Raw genomic sequence first — 21,334 nt, forward strand, 5'->3', positions numbered from 1 at the left:
TTTTAAACTACTCGAGTCGGGGGAGCAGTATTTTCTTTTAGTCATTCATTCATTCAGTCATATTTATTGAGCGCTTACTATGTGCAGAGCACTGTATTAAGCGCTTGGAGTGTACAATTAGGCAATAGAGACAATCCCTGCCCAACAACGGGCTCACAGTTTAAATGGGGGAGACAGACAACAAAACAAAACAGAACAAAGCAAGTAGTTTGACATCAATATCATCAAAATAAATAGAATCATAGATATATACACATCATTAATTGTAGGCTGTCAAGTCTGTAATCCCTCATCTGCTGTGGGGCCTTGGACAAGTCACTTGTCTGTGCCCCAGTTATCTCATCTGTAAAATGGGATAAGAGTGTGAGCCTTATGTGGGACAGGGACTGAGTCCAACCCTATTTGCTTGTATCCACCCCAGCACTTAGTTCAATGTCTGGCACAAAGTAAGCACTTAAATACCATGATTACTGTTGTTGTTGTTATTATTATTATCCTACAGAATTGTATTGCCAATAGCCAATGATGACAAAAGTACCACCTAGTATTTTCCATCACAGTATTTCTTGCGCAAAGGGGAATATCATTAAAGAAAGTGGTTTTTAATCTTCCCTAAATTTATTTGAAGATTATTACTGAAGTGGGGACCAACAATGTCAAAGAATGAAAGGCAGCTATCCCAAAGACATTACCAAAAGAGAAACACTGTGGACCAGTGAACAGAGCACAAGACAAGGAGTTAGTAGACCTGGTTTCTAATCCTGGCTCTGCCAATTGCCTACTGGATGATCTTGGACAAATCACTTCCTTTATCTGGGCCTCAGTTTTCTTATCCATAAAATAGGAATTAAATGCTTCTTCTCCCTCCCTCTACTGAGAGCCCCAGGTAGGACAGAGACTGTGTCTAACTTTGGCTTCATTAACTCTGTCCTTTCCTGGATCTCCTCCTATCTCTCTGGATGCTCATTCACGGAATTCACGTCAGCACCCTAAAAACAGAAAGACACCTTGAGACAATAGGCTAAAGAGAAGTAGTTTGTTGAACCCGTGTCTTTCACAGGCTCCATCTCTGCCTCCCACCCTCTAACTGTGGGAGTCCCTCAAGACTCAGTCTGGGTCTTCGTCTGTACTCCAGCTAAACCCAGTCTCTTGGCAAACTCATTTGATTCCATGACTTCAACTACCATGTCCAAGTGGATGATTCCTAAATATACCTCTCCAGCCCTGACTTTTGTCCTTCTCTGCCATCTTGCATTTTCTCATGCCTTCAGGACCTCGCTACTTGGATTTCCCCCCAACTTCTCAAACTTGTCCAAAACAGGACTCAGCTTCTCATCTAAACCCCGTCCTTCCCGTGACTTTCCCATCACTGGAGATACCACCACCATCCTCCCTGTCTCACAAGCCTGTAACCTTGGCATTGTCCGCAACTTATCTCAACCTCAGTATTCAATCACCAAATCCTGCAAATTCCACCTTCACAATATCTGTAGAAGGCACCTTTTCTTCTTCCAGACTGCTATCACACTGATCCAATAACATCATATCACGAGATAAACTCTTCGTGGGTCATATGAGTTTTCTGATTAGTGGGAAGAAAAAACACCCTGAAAATGGCTTACTTTGCATTTTAATGCAATTCCAATGGAATCCCAGAGGGATTGTGGCACACAGTTTGGGATTGTGGGGTATCAGTATGTTACCAGTGTTACTTTATCCTAAAATATAGTAATCTGAAAACATATCCCGTTAGTCACATATAATGTGCTCTTCCTCATTCAATCTTGAAATCATGAAAATAACCAAGGAAAGAAATGTGCAGTCAATGAACAATGTATCAGGGAATAGAGCAAAGTAATGAATACTTATCCAAGAGCCAAGAAGTTGTGGACACAGGCTATGACAAAGATCCAATGGGCAGGGTGTGTTGGAAAGTTGAAAAAATCATGGAAGGGAAGTATACCAAGCTGATCATAGAGAAGAGAAGGTGGGCTTGCCAATTCTTTTGGGCAAACCCAATCAAGGAATTCACGTCAGCACCCTAAAAACAGAAAGACACCTTGAGACAATAGGCTAAAGAGAAGTAGTTTGTTGAACCCGTGCCTTGACACTTTGAAGCACAATTCATATATGCATCTTGCTACTTTTACTGGATGAATAATATCATCAATGCTGGACTTGAACCTGAAGGTCAAGGATGTGCCCATCCTAGATAGTCACATGACCTTGCTCTTAGAATTTCTGTTAGAGCCACATAGCTCTAAAAATTCTAAGTCATTCATTCAATAGTATTTATTATAATGTTGGTATTTGTTAAACGCTTACTATGTGCCGAGCACTGTTCTAAGCGCTGGGGTAGACACAGGGGAATCAGGTTGTCCCACGTGGGGCTCACAGTCTTAATCCCCATTTTACAGATGAGGGAACTGAGGCACAGAGAAGTTAAGTGACTTGCCCACAGTCACACAGCTGACAAGTGGCAGAGCTTATTGAGCACTTACTATGTGCAGAGCACTGTATTAAGCCGTAGCTGTTGGTCCACACATCTCTGTCCAATTGATTGATTGCTTGCTCTAGGAATTAGGAGGCTTGGTCTTGAGTCTTGGCTGGTTCTCCCTGTTGGTGCTGTGCAATCAGGGGTAAATTTTTCTGGCCTAAGAGTCAACTATAATATTCCATGAGATTGACAGATCCACTAGGAATCCTGAAAATTAGCTGTCTAACGTAGTCAATGAAAACTTCAACAGCTCCCAAGGCAACCACTGGCTGGATGATGGTGCTACAGCCCAGCACCATCACTGTGCTGTGGTCACCTTGGCTGCCGATGGATCAAGCATGTAAAAAACATTTGTGAGTCCTTCCATTCTGCACCTCAGCAGGCCCATCGCTGGCATAGATGAGGGAGGGCGAGTTGTACTGTGTAACCCAGTATCTCTAGAATCGATTCCTTGGTGCAGGTTCTGAGTCCTGAAGTCTCAGGACTGACGCTAATCCACTTTTTCCAACCGGAGGCTCCATCAAAACTCTCTTTTTGAAGATAAAATGATTGATAAAATCAACTATTCTATGTTTCAATCCTTCTTGGCAGTCTTACAAAAATATTAGAAGTATATTCTCAACAGTTTTACAACCTAGTCTTCACTTTGGACTCTTGGAACAAGTAGTCTAGAGGCAACAGTAATCCTCTAGACTGTAAACTGCTTGTGGCCAGGGATTGTATGTGCCAATTCTTTTGGATTGTACTCTCCCAAAAGGCTTATTACAGCGGTCCACACACAATAAGTGCTTAATAAATACCAGTGATTGCCTGTGGACTGGAAAATCCATTGCGAGCCATCATCATTGTATTTTCCAAAAGAACAATGCTTATTCCCAATATTCTTATATATCTGGCATATGTACAATGGAAAGGTAACTATATCACCGTAGCAGACCATGGGACAGGGACTAATTTTAATAAATCAGAACTGAAACATGAAAATGTCAACTTAATCAAGCATTTAAATTTTATTAATCAAGCCTAATTTTTATGAGCACAAATAATCACTGAAGCTGGACAAATTTGTTCTAGATTGCATCAGAAACATAATTTTAATATTTAATGGACTGATGAATTTAAATGGAGAATTATCTTTATGAAACATGCTCTTCATAATTTGCCATAAAATGAGAAAGGGAAAAAAATCAACATAAATCTTATATAAAGGTTATTTAACTGAATGTTGGTACTATAAATATTCTAAATGCATTATGCACTAATTTAGCAAATCCACAGTACACTACATAAAGAAGAATTAAGTTGGCTATTCTATCTTTCGTCCTTTCCTAGAAGGAAGAGCAGTGTAATATATTAGAGGGGTGATCATGACATAACAATTAAGGATGTATCATCTGTAATTCACTGTAATCTTCTCAATCGTGTTTCATACTCCACAGCCACTAAAAGCCCTGACTTAGGGTAAAATGTAGCATTGAGGATTCTCAGTCCAACACAAGAGTTCCTGGAGTATTTTTTCTGTTGAAGAAAAATATCACTACTTTTCATTCATTGGAATTGGAGCTTGGGAAGCATAGATATTTTCTCATTGCAAATATTTTAACATTTAAAAACTCATGCCTTTCAATGTTATTTTTTTCAAGATGCTCTTGTAATGCTTCAGAATGCTCCAAGCAAAAGAGTACTTGATATTCGTCAGAAATGCTTCTCACTGCAAGTGCGCACTCAAATTTCTTCCTCCCTCAGACAAATTTCTTAAGGATTTGAGGTCTTCTAGTAACTCGAGTGGCCATTAGATTAACCCACTGGCCTGCTGAGATAGCAATGGTAGCAGGAATCGGAACCTAAGAAACATTGTCGCTTGCTTTAAGAAGAAAAAAAAAACTTTTTGTAAAACTCAAAATATTCACAAAGGAACACATTGGAGTCTTCAAAGGTATCATATACATGTAACGCACCCACAAGCACACTGTAAAGAGAGAGAGAAAATATGTGTCTTAGGCAAGTCATATACTTGTTTACAGTTTTGTTTGAGGAACTGAACAGTTTTGAAATGAATCATTTGAAAATGAATAGTCTGTGATTAGTTTTAGTTTTCAAAAGTGGAAAGAAGTGAGAGGGAATTTCTTTAGGAGAGAACAAGCATTATCCTTTGGCCACACAACTGAGATCATTTGCCACAAATTTAAAGATCAAAACTGTTGGTTTTATCTTTGACATTTTGGCCTTGGGTGATTTTTTGCCTTCTGTAGATCAGTGCATTATTTTACTTGCAAAAAGGGTAACGATAAAAAAATGGTTTGTGATGAATGTCTCTTAATTTCACTTTGAAATTACAAGAATTGCCTAAGCTTTTTTTTTTTTTTGGTACTTATCCTGACTTTGGCCTACTAATTTCTAGAAAGCGCTACTACTTGTTAAAGTTACTAATAGTTAAAAGTTGGTCTAACAAGTAGAGAAAGGATAAAACAGTAAATGAAAAATGCCCTGTCCAAACGTCAACTAAAATTTGCTGAAAGTTGAACATACAGTACAATTTGAAGCCTTTAGATGGAGACAGAGTTCAGAAAACATTTGCTTAGTTTATTCACGGGGCTTTGTGTCAGTGGAAAGGAGAGTGTTAGCACTGCAAACTAACTGAAAAAAAATTTCCTTTGAAATGCTTACTCATTACATAATTTGAATTATTGTTAAGCATTTCTTTGCAGCTGGATTTTCTCTACACATAAGGTTACACGTATTTTAATCTCCATAAATTGCATATCCTTGTCCAGTAAGCGTATTTACTGTCTATATACCTTACAAAAAAGCAGATTATCTTACAAATCAGAATCTTTTGTTGTTGATTTAGAGAACAGGGCTGTGTACTCAGTGGCATTGCATCAAAAGGCACATTAAAGATATATTTCCTATTAAGAATCAGACTAAATTACAACATGAGCGCTTTCTAGAATGAAGCAAGAAACGCATCGTGCAAAAAGAAAAACTGTATTTGAGTGTCTGTAAAAAAAAAAAAAATAATAAGAATTCTTTTAGCCATAAAGAACTAATGCTTTTCTTTTTAGTCTGTCGTCTTTTGTAGTGCAATATATTCAGCCTTACTGGCAAGCCTATCAAACTAATTATTATCCACATCTAGTGGCTCAGTTATCTTGACGACTACTGTAGCTGAAATACTCCAAGGTCAAATCTTGAATAATGTGAATCAAACTAAAGGCAACTGACTATGTTGGATGCTTGAGATATACTCTAAGGGACTATACATTCCAGACCTGTTTATGAGTGTTATTTTGTTACAAATAGGGTATAAATTACATGTACAGTTTAATTGAACTATTCATTTTCCTGAAGTTCTTCCTCAGAAGTCCTGCGAGAGGCAGGTGCCCTGTTGTGAAAATGGCCACATAAACACAGTTATAACAGGCTTATTGACTCTGAAAGTCTTCAGTTCGACCTTCGGTACTTTCCAGTGACCTGAAATAGCGGAGTGGTTTATGCATCTTCTCAATCCATACACATTCAATAATTTTATATTACATCTACACACAAGTGTAGTAAATCCATTGACACACAAACACATGTTGTGGTTAGTTTATGTGAAGACAGAATCATCTAAATGAACTCCAGACCCAGCCGAAGAATACCGCTCACCCTAAATTCCTCCCTATCTCTAGGTTGGAAATATTCATTTAGTTAGCAGTACGTCCAGTTATGAGCATCTGCATAAATTTGGACAGAATTAGAAAGGAAAAAAAAATCTTTCTTTGAAACCAAGCTCTTTGATTTATTTTCTTTTAAACATCTCAGTTGTTAAACACATCTGGTGAACAGTGATTTTTTTTTTCCCTTCAAATTATGCATTTCTTTACATTGGATTAAGGTAAAGAAATTGAATCTGTGCAACTACTCAAAAATACAGGAGACCGACCACTTCACAAAGATGTTCCAGAAGAAGTAAAACAGCTAAAGAAAAAGATAATTTTCAGTTCTCTCTGTTTACACTGTATTAATTATATTACCTGTATGTCCTAAAAATCCCAGAATGGAATTAGCCAAGTAGCAATCTTATTACTTCATTCCCAAGCAATGCAAACTGAGTAGTGGAGACTTTCCCTAGCCCCCACCCCCAAAAAAAAGTTGCAGAAAGATTTTTGCAAATCTTGTGACTGGATTATTGCTTATTTAGTCAAGTAGATCACCCTTTATTAAGAGTAGGATTTTGACGCTCTTTAACACTTTAATTCAGTGTTTCAGGTTTCTTTGATTGACCTCTTCCCCTCCTTCTACACCCTTCCCCTCAGTGGGCCAGACTCTCTTTCCCAGCAGCCTCATTTCTTCTTTCCCCTCACCTGCCTCTTTACCTCTTTCTGATGACATACTCATGAGTCTCTATTTGTGGGATTTTTACTCCACAGAATGATCACAACCTTGAGTGATTAACCTCCTTTCTAAATCTTTCCATTCAATTTATATTAAATTCCCTTGCAAAAAAACAAGCTACCGGGTAAAACATGCCTACATTTAATTGTCCTAAACATAGCTAAAAATGACTGATAAAGTTAGGCTCAGTTTAAAGTCACAGTTTTGGGTTGGGAGGACTGTTATTTGTTGTAGCCTATCACATGATGTCTTTTATCACAAACAAATATGTCCCGGAAGTGCTGAATACAGAAGATGCAATGGTTTTCTTCATTTAAAACTTTGCTTATTGTTTGTCCATAAAATAGCTGACATACCACATTTTAGGCTGTCTACGTGTGTTTTTTAAAATGTCATCTGTATTAGTATTACATTCAAGGAATAGTACCAGGAATCAGGTTCCTTCAAGACCTTCAACCAGTGTGTGGCATATAAGTCTGTGACAAGTGACATTACAGAAGGTCATGTCACTTTTAACTGCTTGCATTAGATCTTTCTGATTTCCCTGGTGCCCTTCCTTTGTTTGATTAATACTACTTGATTTCAAGCAAGGCATTGGAAAGCATAATTTAGACAGAGAATTGTAGAACTGATCTAATATTTTCCCCCCAAATTTATATGAAATAATGCCAGTATTTCAACTAATGCCCATGTCTTCTTCACTAATTTCATTGTTTCTCAAGTAATGTCGTATTTCAGTTAGATATTTCTGGCAAATGTTAAGTGACTGGATCTGATGTCTTCTTGTCCACTCTATTATGTATTGATTATCGCTAGGTTTTTTGAAAACAAAGGAGAGCTGAAATTTGAAAGAGGGGGGAGCCTTTTGAATTTTTTTGTTTATTAAAATTGTCTGCTCCTCCTAGTATTCTGTATAAATTCTCTGGAAAGGGTTGCGGTTTTGCATACCCCACATATTATTATTCATTGGCATATACAATATCTTTTAAAAAGTCCAGCTTGGTTTACAAATGAACTTCTGAACAACGTTGGGTCTATTAAGTCTTATCCACTCTCTCACTGAAGCACTGGGGTTGATGGTGGTAACCTAACTGTTTCCTTAGGGGGTGTTTACTAACTTCCATAGCTTCACGCCCAATCCATAAACCCTTCAGTTTACAGGGAACCTTAAACCTCAGATCCTGGTGGCATCAGAAAAAATTAATACTCTGTCCAGAAATTGAAAAGTGAGCATTGTATTTAAATTTGAAATTCTAATTAGGGTTTTTTTCAAGTAATATTTAAGTGCTTACTATATGCCGGGCACTGTACTAAGCACTGGGGTAGATAGAAGATAATCAGGTTAGATAGAGTCCCTGTCCCACATGGATATCTCAGTCTTAACACCCATTATACAGATGAGGAAACTGAGGCACAGAGAGGTTAAGTGACTTGTCCAACGTGATATAGCAGGCAAGAAACAGTAGGATTTGAACCCAGGTCCTCTGACTCCTAGGCACGTACTCTTTCCACTAGGCCACATTGCTTCTCTTGTTCCAGTTTAAATTTGACATGTTTAGTGTTACTGGAACTTGTGGTGACTACCTTTTGACATATTTGTACCTCAGTTTTGCCTTGACAGAGCACCACAGTGCTCAAGAAGCTATCAAAAAATATAGTGTGGGAGGTCCCTGAGATGGTGTGCCATCTCTAATAGGGATCCACATTTTTAGGGGCTCATAACTTAATAGGAGACACTCAAACAAGATTAAGACCAACAAAAAGTCAGTCATCATCATCGGTAGTTTTATTGCACACTTACAGTGTGCAGAGCACTGTATTAGGCACTTGGGAGAGTATAAATACAGCAGAGTTGGTAGACATGTTTCCTGCCCACAGTGAACTCAGAGTCTATGGGGGAGATAGAAATGAATACAAATAATTGATGGTTATGCACACAAGTACTGTGGGTTGAACAAAGGGTATGAATCCAAGCGTAAGGACAGAAACGTTGCATATTCTTTCTCCACAAGGAATCAGTTGGCTACACGTGGATATGCCCATTTTCAGCCTCACATAAAAGCAAATTATCGTATTGGGTTGTTTTGGCTCCACATTTGTGGTTCAACAGTGCTTGTCCAAGTACACATTTGGGTAATGTTTAGGCAGTTTGAGTTATCCAAATGAAAAATGCATTTCTGAGGGAGTTTGGGAGGGCAAGTCCCATACAGAAGATCTTAGTTGATTTCCAAAAGTGGGTCCAAATGATGGCGTGTTGTATTTAGTTGGCACGTTGAAAATTAAACCGGTATTAGTCGAGGTACCAAGGTTTTCAAATAGGGAACTGGCCCACAGTCTATAATTTGAATTTCCTAATCAGGATTTCTGTCCAACATTGTTTTTCTACACATTAAGTTGATTCTTCTGTATTTTGAAGGCACACATTCGATTACTGGATTGCATGAAACAACCCAGACAGCAATATAAAAGGTTTAGTTAGCCTTGGAAAGACATTTTGTGATCAAATTTGATTCCTAGATGATGGGCCCTTAGAGGGCTTCAGAAGTTTTATCTCTGTCACTGGGGCAAAATTACCCTTTACCAAGCCCCTTAAGAGGTTTATCTACTAACCAGCTATTGCCCAACTATTCTGCCTTTGAAATATTAAACTGATGTGGATATCACAGTGGAAACCTTTCACTTAAGCACCTGTCCTTTTGAAAAATGCAAGCCTTTAAAGGGTGTCACTGAACGTTAAATTGAACAAGATTTCAGACTTAATGTGTCTCCTTGTGGATACGGGGAGTGTGAATTCAGCGGGCCTGTGAAGGAAAGTGGCTCTTGTCCCCTCGTGTGTGTGTGTGCGAAACTTTGCATGTAGATTGAAGATTCAAAATCTGGAGAAGCCTCTGTTGACATCAGAATCTCTCAGTAGATCGATATGTTTATGTTCCGTAACTCCTCTTCTGCTACTGTTTGTTTCTGATGATGGAATTACAAATTGTACTGCAAAATGAGCGCAATGCTCTGCTTCTGGCAAAAAGCCCGAACAAAACTACCCACACCCGGGAAGCCCAAGCCATAGCTAAAAATTATCTGAGGCAACAGAATATATTGATGTCACCAAACTCAGCTTCTTACAGCAAGGCACAGAGAAAGTGAAAAAACAAATCAGGAAAATCAGCTTGGCTTTGATTAGGATACTGACAATGACAATGATATAGCTTCATTTCTAATTCAAGGCCACCAGGCTGGAGTAGTTTGAACCTTTCCTTGGTGCTGAGACTTGGTCACATAGCTGCTTAAGAAGCTTAAATGACCATCACCCACGGACCCACACTCAGCATCGTCCAAAGACCCACAGATGACCGGAACCAAATGAACAAAAAAGATCCTAAAATATAGTGATCTCACTATCACTGAGGCAACACTTCTAATAACTTAGTATCACAGGGCAGCACATATGACAAGAACGAGTGTTAGATTCCCAAGAAGCTGCTGTGAACTGAACTGAACGGAGCCGTATGTAAACTGGGAAGGTAGAACAAATGTTCAAAAGACCTAGTCTTCAAAACTGTCTCAAACAATATGACCGGCGAGAGAACTGGTGGGAGACCACTGCAGGCAGACCGAACGGCCTGGAAGATCATGATCAGGAGCAGGCGTTGCCCGCCTTGAGAAAAGGAAGATCCAGTTTTGAAAACAGGAGTGAATCAGTGGTCCGAAGGGAATGGAAGAGAAGGTCCGAAATGGCACAGAGACCTCATTCCGAGATGTCTTCTCCAGCAGCTTTCCTTCCCTCCTCACCCTTCTCCCACCCCGTGGTCTGTCACCACCACCTTGGCTGACAGGCCAACCCTTGTTCCTGGAAAGTTGCTGCTGCTGGCACTGCAGGGACTCTACTTCAAGCTTGATCCTGTGAAGCTGACCCCGTTTTAGTCATTCCAGAGGCAGAACGGACTGTGACAGGCTCTAGACTGTGAACTTGTGGGCAGGGAATATGTTTGATGTTTTATTGTGCTCTCCCAAGTGCTTTAATACAGTGCTTTGCACACAGTAAGCACTCAATAAATACGATTAATAATAATGAAGACCAGCACCAGCACTGGGTCCCTGACTAAAGTGGGAAAGCAGCAGCAGGGAAGAGATGGGTCTGTATGACCACTTCTTCCACTGTTTCTTACTTCCTCCCCTGCACTCCTCCCCACCCACCTCATTTCTCCCCACTCTCCGCCGCTGACACCAAATTTTTCATTTAGGAAAATTTTGATTTGGTCAACTGTATTCACGGCTTTTGGAATACAGGTGCTGATCTTTTAATAATTGAAGTGAATTAAAATAATTCAAATGAAGGGCAATATACAATAAACATTTCACAAATGATAACTTCTAGGAGTTTCTAAAATTCAAAAAGTTCATAATCGCATTCTCTCCAATGATGTCATTCTGCTAATGCCTTGGACAAGTAGATGTGGTTAAAAAAAATATAAGAAAGTTTGATAAAATTTAATTTTTGAGTACAGTGTCTAGTAATTTAGTGCTCCAGCACACAGTAAGTGCTCAATAAATATGATTAAGAAACCCAAGAATTAGGTGTCTGGTATGCATATGCCTTTGTTCTCAGTATAATGTATCATTCCCGCTAGTCTGTAAAGTCCCTGTGGAAAAGGATCATGGCTACCTACTCTGTTGTATTGTACTCTTCCAGTTGCTTAGTACAGTGCTCTGCACACAGTAAGTGCTCAGTGAATGCACATGTGGGTACTGAATGCGTGTGTAGGTAGGGAAGCAGAGTGACTTAGTAGAAAGAGCACGGGCTTGGGGGTCAGAGGTCGTGGGATCTAATCCCGGCTCTGCCACTTTCTGCTGTGTGACCTTGGCCTCGGTTACCTCATCTGTAAAATTGGAATTAAAAGTGTGAGCCCCACATGGGACAACCTGATTACCCTGTATCTACCCCAGCGCTTAGAACAGTGCTTGCACATAGTAAGCGCTTAACAAATGCCATAATTATTATTATTACAAAATTGCATAGGAAAAAGCAGGATGAAGCATTACCCTGGAAACATGACTGCAGAATGCAGCAATCCTTTATTGCTTTGTTAGTGTGTTCCACAGTTATGAACAACAAAGGCCCATCATTCTGTCTGGACCTCTAGCTTTTGAGAAGTCTTCTATGGAAATAAGCAAATAAAGCCTTGAATCAGTTGGTTTTCCTTTCTTCCAGTGTGAAGCTCATAGGGAGCTATAGAACCGAAAAGAGTTCCATATTTGAAAGCATTCCATGATTTTGAAATACGCTTTGCATAGTTGACATACTTCTTTTAGAAAGAGCTCTAAATAGGCTAGATTTCTTCTCAGTGTTCTATTCCCTTGTGTAGCTCAATTAAAAGCTTTGATTTTGAAAATCTCAAGCTCTACGTAAAAATATTTTCCTTTTAGCGCATCTATTTTGAAAATGAATACACTTTTCATCTCCCAAAGATTCACACTTGACAGAACAAAATCTCTGCTTTTAAAATCATGACAACCACTTCTGCTTCTTTCTGCAGGTAGTGGAGGACATGTTAGAGGACGAGGAAGAAGAGGATGACAAAGATGACAAGGTAATTATCTTTCCTAGCCCTTAGGTACCTGGGGATGGGAGAATTTAGACATGACACTGTTTTTGCAGACAGTTAAAAAAGAAGTTGAGTGTTTTAGTCCAGAAAATTGGACAGAGCTGTTTATCATCCTAACAATGCCCCTGTACGTTGCAGGAAAGGATAGAGGACTATAAATCCTTTTCCTTTTTGTCCAGAGCTGGGTCAAATATTTTTCTGCCAGGAACAAAAATAATTCAGCTTGTCTGGAACTTGATAGCTCTTGTGAAGATAACTGCCGTGACAACTGTTTTTGAAGGACGAAAATTTGCCCTGTCTTGAGTATTACAAATAGGATTGTACTTGTTGGGGAGGTGGGGGTGGACTGAGTGGAGAAATAGCAGCACCACATCTATCGAAGATGGGCCGTTGCCATCTGTAATTTTCAATGAATTACTCAGTAGTGGGATGGCTCAAAAGAATGGCGCTCTGCGAGACATTTTAAATGATCATGAGCCTGGCGGATGGCCACCTGATTTGGAGTTAGCACTGCTGCTCCATTTGCCAGGGGGAGAGACAGAGAGAAATCCGCTCTTGAGGCTGCCCGGATTCGGCGCTAAGGTTGCTGGTTGAGTTGAGGATTGCCACACAGTGAATAAAAGTTCGTTTCTCCAGCTCATCAAGTCAAGTGATGGGATGGCTCAGATTGGTTGTTCCCCAGGGAGAGGGGAAAAACCAGAGGGAGGAAATTAGAATGACCTTGCACCACTTCTGAAATGGTCGGTGTTGGGAGGAAGACTGGGGAGCAAAGCACAGCAAGACCTCTTGTCGCTCTCTGGTTAGTCCCAGAGCAAAAAACATGGACGTACAGGAAGAGGCGGTGGGAAAAAAAATTACTGATTCTTTCAAGAATTGCCCTGCATATAAAACTGTAAGATGTGACCTTCACCAGTATTCTCCTGACTTCTGTTGTAGTAAAGCAATGAAATTTTTGAGGAGAGGAGAAAAACAGTGTATCTTAATTTATGCCCTTGACCTTTGTTTCTAGTAGAGATGTACAGTTTTATACCAGGGTAAGATTTCATGGGCTGGCAGTAAGCATTAGAAATGTCAGAAAATTCACTGTGATTAGTTAATCCCCTGTATGATTATTTTTTTTTCTCTGCTCCCCAACACCCAAAGCTTGGAAGAATGTGAAGAAACCACGTACACACACACAGAGTGGTTCTTCTATTTTCTTGCTTGTTAAACCGTTTTAAAAATGAGAGAGCTGTTCTGTGAAATCCTTCTGTACATCATTTAGTCATTAGTTACATCATTTTGGTATCATCAAACATTGAACTAACAAAACCTCCTTTCTTCCAAACACATATGGGCTAGTTTTTAATGTTAAATAATACGAGCGTGCACTTACGGCAATAAAAGATATGATTTATTGCTAAGGTCAGTGGTGTAGCTGTAGAGAGCTTGTATTTTAACTCAACATGCTAGCTCTGAATCATCATTTCTCTTCTGATAAACACTGAGCTGCCATCCATTTATGGCCATTTTCCCCTGCTTGTTGCTGCTTTATAACTAAAGCCCCTGTAAGAGCTTCATCCCAGCAGTGTGTATATTTTTGGAATTTTAATAACCGTGGTCGCTTAGCAAAGTTCAGGTCTTTAATGTTTGGGCATGAAATCAGTTGATTCCTTGCTATCCTGTTTTTTCTAGCCTGCTACATAAGCTATCACCTCAAAAAAAACTCCACAAAAAAACCAACCTTATCAGTTCAACCAATGCCCGATGTGAAACAAAGCATGCCGTGTTAGAAAAATCACCAAGTCTCTGAAATCATACCAGTTGTAATCTAGTATTTACCTGTTTGAATAGAAACCCTGGTTCTAACACATTTTCAGGTAGAGTCACAAAGTTGATTGAAAAGGAGGGTTGGAATTACCCTGTGAAATTTTTTTCTATATTCTTTACAGAAAGTTCTTGAGCAATGTGTTTTCCGTATAAAAGGAATGAGGCTTGATTTCTCTGCCTCCCTTCCCCGCCCCCCAGTCAATCGCTCTATTTCAGTAATCTACAAGGGATTTGGGGAGAGGGGAGGAAAATGGAGCTCTTATAATTCAAATGTTGGCATAAACCAATGCATCTTGGACAAAAAAGAAAATGACTAATGTAATCTTTAACAATAGACTTAAAAGTGCTTAACAAAGGAAGAGACTGGACTTTGTAAAATGGGGAGTTTCTCCCCGTAAGAAATAGCATATGAAGAGAATTTCTCGAGTTTCCATTTCTCAGCTTCCTCTTCAAGGCCAGAGCGGGTGAAATGCTGCACGTCTTGGATATCAGGGTATCTGAGAGAAGAGCAATTTCCGACTTTTCAAAATTCATTGGTTCCTCAATTTAAAGTTTGCATGTAAAGTCATGCGTAATGGAATCTGGTGAGAAAACAAATATGTCTTTGGCCGTGCCAGCAGGTACTGACCCCCAATTCTCATTACTTCTCTGTTTTCTCATATGGAATAATAGTAAGGTCAGGTCAGTGGGTCCTCTTCTGGGATAAAAGGAAAAAGATTAATAAATGTGCCAAAGCCTCACTTTAATTGAACCTGAAGCATATGTTGCAAGTATGTAAAATATGTCCCAGATGTTTAACCAGGGCTAGTGTCTTCGCTTTCCCTGATTACCACAAGGCAGCTATTAGGCCTGTAACCTTTGGACTTGGGGGTAAATGGGGTTTTACATGGCACAAAACTAGAGCACCTGTTTTCCATTCAGTAGAGACCCCTGGCAGGCTTTGCCTAAGCCTCTCCATATGTTTTCACTTAACAGATTGTTGGACGATTATGAAGAGTGTCTTTCTTTAGAGCGAGAGTAGATATTGCTCTCTTACAATGGAAGGGCCAGTCACCGGCTACTTGACAATATCTGCGTTGGCATACACTTGAAGTAGTTTATTTGATATGGGTTTGGAGAGCTTTACGTTGGCATCACTACATAAATCGCAGAGTTCCAGGCGTGAGAAATTGAAGCGGATTAAGAGTGTAATTAGTTAAAATAATAGTTTTGTAATGCCTTTTTATTGCTAGTAAGTTTAGCACCTGGGAAGATTTTAGTTAAGGTTGGCAAAGCTATGCCGTAATTGAGTTTCTAGGTCTCAGTCTGCGGATCTTGGGGTCTTTCCAGATTTTTTGCCTCTTTAACATTTTTTCCTTTTAACTTACATATTTGCTTAATAGTTTCGCAGGTGAGAATTTAGACCTGTGGGTTTTTGATGGTGGTCTTTATGCTGTAGTTAGGTGATTTTTTATACTTTGATTTTGAAATGGAAAGAAGGTTGCTGCTTAAGAATTCAAATCTGCTGCTCTTCGAACTGAAGGATTAGACCTTGAAGGACAGATATCATACTTACTGTTGTCAAAGTCATTAGAATCAATTATTCAATAATGAAATACAGGCTTATTAATATTTTCACTTATCAGTATTAGACAGTGCTACTTCAGTGTCATGTTATAGATGACATTTGTCCTACGTTAAATGCTTGAAAAAGATGACATTGTGTTCTCAGTACCTTAGGTTCAATATCATTTACTGAACTTACTCAATACTAACCTCAAATTTACAGTTTTATCTGATTTTTGACCTGATTCCAAGACCTGTGTGGCTATTAGAATTTTCCGGCAAGTAAGACTTAAAAATTTTAACTAGTTATATTAAGTCCATTTAACAGCAAACCATAAAATGTCATCTTTCAGCAGTGCTAGATGAAAATCCAATAGTGGTCAATCTACATAATCTATATATTTAATGAAGATCACTTTTCATTTTGTAGTTTTAAAATTTATGGGGTGCTGTTTCTGGACTTTTTTTTGCATTTTTAATATAATCCAACTGAGAAGCTGAAGATGAGGTAGCCAGTTGGGAGGAGAATCCAGGGTCTAGTTTGTGGCTATGAAAACGTGGATTTGTTAAATGAATCAAGTGTCTGAGTCTTCCTGGGTGTGTGTGGAGAATACTCCAGTTCCACGCTTACAGTTACAAAACTTTCATTTCTTTGAATTTAAATTTCTAAACCAGAATTCACCTGTCATCAATTATACATAAAAGTTATTATGTATGATATATGACATGTATGTGCCTGTATTATACATCTATAGACATGCAAATCTAGGGTCACAAATTAAGAGATTAATCCACTCTAGTTCAGAATACTTAATGGTTATATAAAGTAGTGTTCTTCCCTATTATTCCCATCTCCCTGCTGGAAATAACTTGGTTGTGGGCAGGAAATGTGTCTATCCAATTCTGTTATATTGTACTCTCTCAAGCACTTAGTACAGTGCTCTGCATATAATAAGCACTCAATAAATATGATTGACTGCTTGACAGCCTACCTCTTCTCTGGTTCCTTCTCGGCAAAGGCTCTGGAACAGATCTCCTATAAATTCTCTGTTCATAAAGATTGTTTTTCCAATTAGCAGTGAGCCTGAGGATTTTCACTCAATAATGAATCCAACATCTCTCCTCAGAGAAACAGACTGTTTCCAAACCACTTTAACTTTTTGATGGGAAGAACGTTCCCTTCCGGAAGGTGAGGAGAAAGCAAACATTGAAATGTTGCTCACCAAATTGCAGCCCACCAGGATGATGGGAGAGGCATCAAAGTATGAGGGTGTAGGCTCCAAACAAATAAAAGGAAAGACTGCATCCCATAGTCCAAAAATTCTACACAGTCCAGAACTATCAGGAGATTCTCAAGAGGTTTAGATAAATTCATGGTCAGGGATCATATCTACCAAATGTATTGTATTTTCCTAACCGCTTAGTATAGTCCTCTGCACACAGTTAAGTGTTCGATAAATAGCACTGACTGGAAAAGTAAAGTGAGCAGGAAATGAAGTATTGTATTTGGAACTCTATGGTGTGTATTGGGCACAAAGGGAAAAACCACTTGGCTTAGTGGGCTGAAGCAGCTTGGCCTAGTGGTAAGAGCGTAATCCTGGGAGTCAGAGGACCTGAGCCTGCTGTGTGACTTTGGACAAGTCACTTAACTTTTCTGTGCCTCAGTATCCTGTACTGAAATAGGGGGATTCAATAGGCTCACTTAGGCTGTGAGCCCCTTTGTGTCTGACCTGATTAACCTGTGTCTTTCCAGTGCTTAGTATAATGCTTGGAACACAGTAAGTGTTTAGTAAATACCACATTTTGATTTTTATTGTGGCTGTAATGATAATAATGATAATGATGTATGAGTATTCATATCTAAGAATCCCGCTGGTGAAGTTCAGCTGGGCCTCTTCCTCCTCTGAGGGCAGTATTACTGTGAGGTGTAACCTTGATTGCAAATGCTGATTTTTTCCTGGGAAGCAACTGAGGAACTCTAAATGCTACTTGGGGCCAGAGAAATCTTGAAAAACATATCAAAAGTGGGTGTAACTCTATTTCCGGACCATATGTTGGATTCTGTTGTTGTTTGGATTCTGGAGTTTTAATTAAGGATTGTTTATTTTCTGATAATACTAGATTCCATGACTGAAAGATGGCTAGTTAAAAAGGAAAAAGAATTAGCCAGCAGAATGACACAGTATAAACAAAATGTCAAGTATGGATTCAGTGAAGAGCACCCAGGTTTTCAGTTATTCTAACCATAGCTCCACACAGCTCTCTACCTAGATGAATACACTTTGTCCTGCTAGGGTTTATTATTATTAATATTATTATTAATAATCCATGCAATCATATTTATTGTACACTTACCATGTGCAGACCGCTGTACGAAGCGCTTGGGAAAATACAACAATGAACAGACCTATTCTCTGCCCACGTTACAATTGTTTAACTCTTACTATGTGCCAAGCACTGGGTTGAATACACAATAATCAAGTGGGCTACAGCCCCTGTCCTACATGGGGCTCACAGTCTAAGGGAGAGGAAGAACAAGTATTGAGTCCCCATTTTATAGATGTGCAAACTGAAGCACAGTAAAATTAAGTTACTTGCCCAAAGTTACACAGCAGATAAGTGACAAAACTAAAATTACAACTCAGGTCCTCTGACTTCCAGGCCCATGCTCTTTCTGCTTTTGCCACGCTGCATCTCTTTCATGTAGAAATAATGATTCCAGAATTCTGGAGTCCCTGCAGAGATTATTTGCCTCATAGCATCATCCACATTGAGAAAATGATGCTTTCAGTGCTATGCTGACTCTGTCCTGAGATCCATCAATCAGTGGTATTTATTAAACACTTACTCCAGGCAGATCACTGTACTTGGAAAAGTACAATAGAGTTAGTAGATACAGTTCATTCACTCATTCATTCAGTTGTATTTATTGAGCGCTTACTCTGTGCAGAGCACTGTACTAAGCGCTTGAAAAGTACAATACAGCAATAAAGACACAATTCCTGCCCATAGCGGGCTCACAGAAGGGGGGAAACAAATATCAATACAAGTAAACAGGCATCAATATAAATAAACAGAAAGGGAGCAAATTGTGGTGACGCGGAAGGGAGAGGGAGCTGAGGAAAAGCGGAGTTTAGATGGGAAGGCCTCTTGGAGGAGGTGTGCCTTCAGAAGGGCTTTGAAGAGAGGAAGAGTGATTGGTGGATTTGAGGAGGGAGGGCATTCCAGGCCAGGGGTAGGTTGGCGGCGAGACAGGAGAAAACGACGCACAGTGAGGAGGTTAGCGGCACCAGAAGAGCAGAGTGTGTGGGCTGGGATGTAGAAGGAGAGAAGGGAGGTTAGGTAGGAGGGAGCTAGGTGATGGAGAGTTATAAAGCCAATAGTGAAGACACGATCCCTGCTTTCAAAAAGCTTACAATTTAGCAGCAGAAATAGACACCTAAAATAAAGGGAGAGGGAAGCAACAGAATATAAAAATATGCAGAGTGTGTAAAAGAAAGTGGTGTATTGCGTGTTGGGGACTGGAGAGTGAGGGCTTGAGTTTTAGGTGACACAGAAACGCTGGAATGGCAGTAGGGATAGAAATAGGGTGAGGAAGTGAAAGATTAGCTGTCTCACAAGCCCTAACCTCGGTATTAGCTTCCTCATCTCTACCATTCAACCCACCTATTCAGTCTTCCACCAAGTCTTGTCAGTTCTGTCTTCACATCACTAAAATTAACCACTTCCTCCCCATCCCAAATGCTACCATACTGATCCAAGCACTTATCGTAACCCACATTATCTACTGCATTAGCCTCCTTGCTGACCTCCCTGCCTCCTGTCTCTTCCCAATCCAGTCAATACTACGTTCTGCTGCCTGAATCATTTTTCTAAAAAAAAGTTCAGTCCATGTTTCTACACTCCTCAAGAACCTCCAGTGGTGGCCCATCCATCTCTGCATCAAACAGAAACTCTGTACTATTGGTTTTAAAGCACTCGATCACCTTGCTCCCTCCTGTCTTAATGTACTGATTTCTTACTTCAATCCAGCACTCACTTTGCTTCTCTAATGCCAACCTATTCACCGTACCTTGATCTTGTCTGTCTCTCTACCGAAGCGGCCACTTCCTGTCTCCGGCCTGGAACCCCCTCCTACATATCTGAAGGATCATCACTCTCCCCACCTTCAAAGCCATATTAAAACCACATCTCCTCCAAGAGGCCATCCTCGACCAAGCCTTCTTTTCCCCTGTTCCCCCTTCACATCACCCTTTCACTTGCATTTGTACACTTTATTTACCCCACCATCAGCACCACAGCACTTACGTACATACTGTAATTTATTTTCATGTCTGTCTTCCCCTCTAGACTCTAAGCTCCTTGTGTTCAGGAAACCAACAACTCTGTTATATTGTACTCTCCCAAGCGTTTAGTATAGTGCTCTGTATGCAGTAAGCACTCAATAAATGATTGATTAATCAGGGAAGTGTTTCTGGAGGAGATATTTTAGTAGGGCTTTGAAGATGGAGATAGCAGTGGTCTGCTAGAAGTGAAGTGGGAGGGAGTTCCAGAAAGGAGGGAGGACACAAGCAAGAGGTTGATGGTAAGAGACAAGAGAGAGATACACAGATGGAAATGGTAGGATTATCTGAGTCGGTGAGGAAGCAGCCAATTTCTGGCCCCCACACTCTCTGGGTCACAAACACACTTGATTTCCTCTCCGAGCATTTCCAACACTGTCAATCCCATTTTTTCAGCACTTACCGAATGCAGAGCACTGTACTGAGCTCTTGGGAGAGCACACTATAACAATAGCACAGACCTATTCCCTGCCCACAATGAGCTTACAGACTAGAGAGGGAGACAGACATTAATATCAAGAAATAAATTACGGATATGTGCGTAATATTTATGTAATTAATATGGGGCTGGGAGGCGGAATGAATAAAGGGAGCAAGTCAGGGTGATGCAGAAGGGAGTGGAAGAAAAGGAAAAGAGGGCTCTGTCAGAGAAGGCCTCTTGGAGGAAATGTGCCTTCATTAAGGCTTTGAAGCGGAGGAGAACAGCTTTGGAGAAGGAAAGACTAGGATATGAGACTGGACTTGAATGATATGGGACGGTTTGGGGCTTGAAGAGCTAAGAGGAGGTATTGAGGTGAGGCTCCAGTGGGTGGTTCCAACTTAGAACAGGTCAAGGACTTGGGGAGTGCTGTCTTCTGAAACACTGTGGGGATTAAGAACAGTGGAAATAGTACTACAGGATTTCTTTGTCCTTCCCTTTAACTTCCTGCCATTTTAAAACTGTTTCTCCCATGTTCTTTTCTCATCTCAACAAAAAAGCATCTTTTCTTTAGCCAGCCATTCCAACACCGGGCTACTGGAGTTATTTTCAATGGAGCAAGCTTTGAACCCCTTTAATTGTTACCTGAAGTTGCCCTCAAGTGGAAAATGTTATGACATTAATAATAATAATTGTGAGATTTAAGCACTTACTGTGTGTCATGCACTGTACAAAGTGCTGG

At 39.9% G+C, this 21,334-nt stretch overlaps 1 protein-coding gene across 9 annotated transcripts in view; it reads left to right on the forward strand.

The window, feature by feature from the left end:
* Positions 1-21,334, forward strand: part of MCTP1 (multiple C2 and transmembrane domain containing 1) — a 381,506-nt gene that overhangs the window by 308,515 nt on the left and 51,657 nt on the right. For all 9 annotated transcript variants that reach the window (XM_029071442.2, XM_029071444.2, XM_039911172.1 and 6 more), the window contains one exon: positions 12,409-12,462. In XM_029071442.2, the coding sequence (XP_028927275.1) occupies positions 12,409-12,462 (54 nt within the window). The remainder of the gene's footprint in view (positions 1-12,408; positions 12,463-21,334) is intronic.

Source organism: Ornithorhynchus anatinus, chromosome 1 (assembly GCF_004115215.2).
Source record: "Ornithorhynchus anatinus isolate Pmale09 chromosome 1, mOrnAna1.pri.v4, whole genome shotgun sequence".
NCBI classification, from domain to species: Eukaryota; Metazoa; Chordata; class Mammalia; order Monotremata; family Ornithorhynchidae; genus Ornithorhynchus; species Ornithorhynchus anatinus.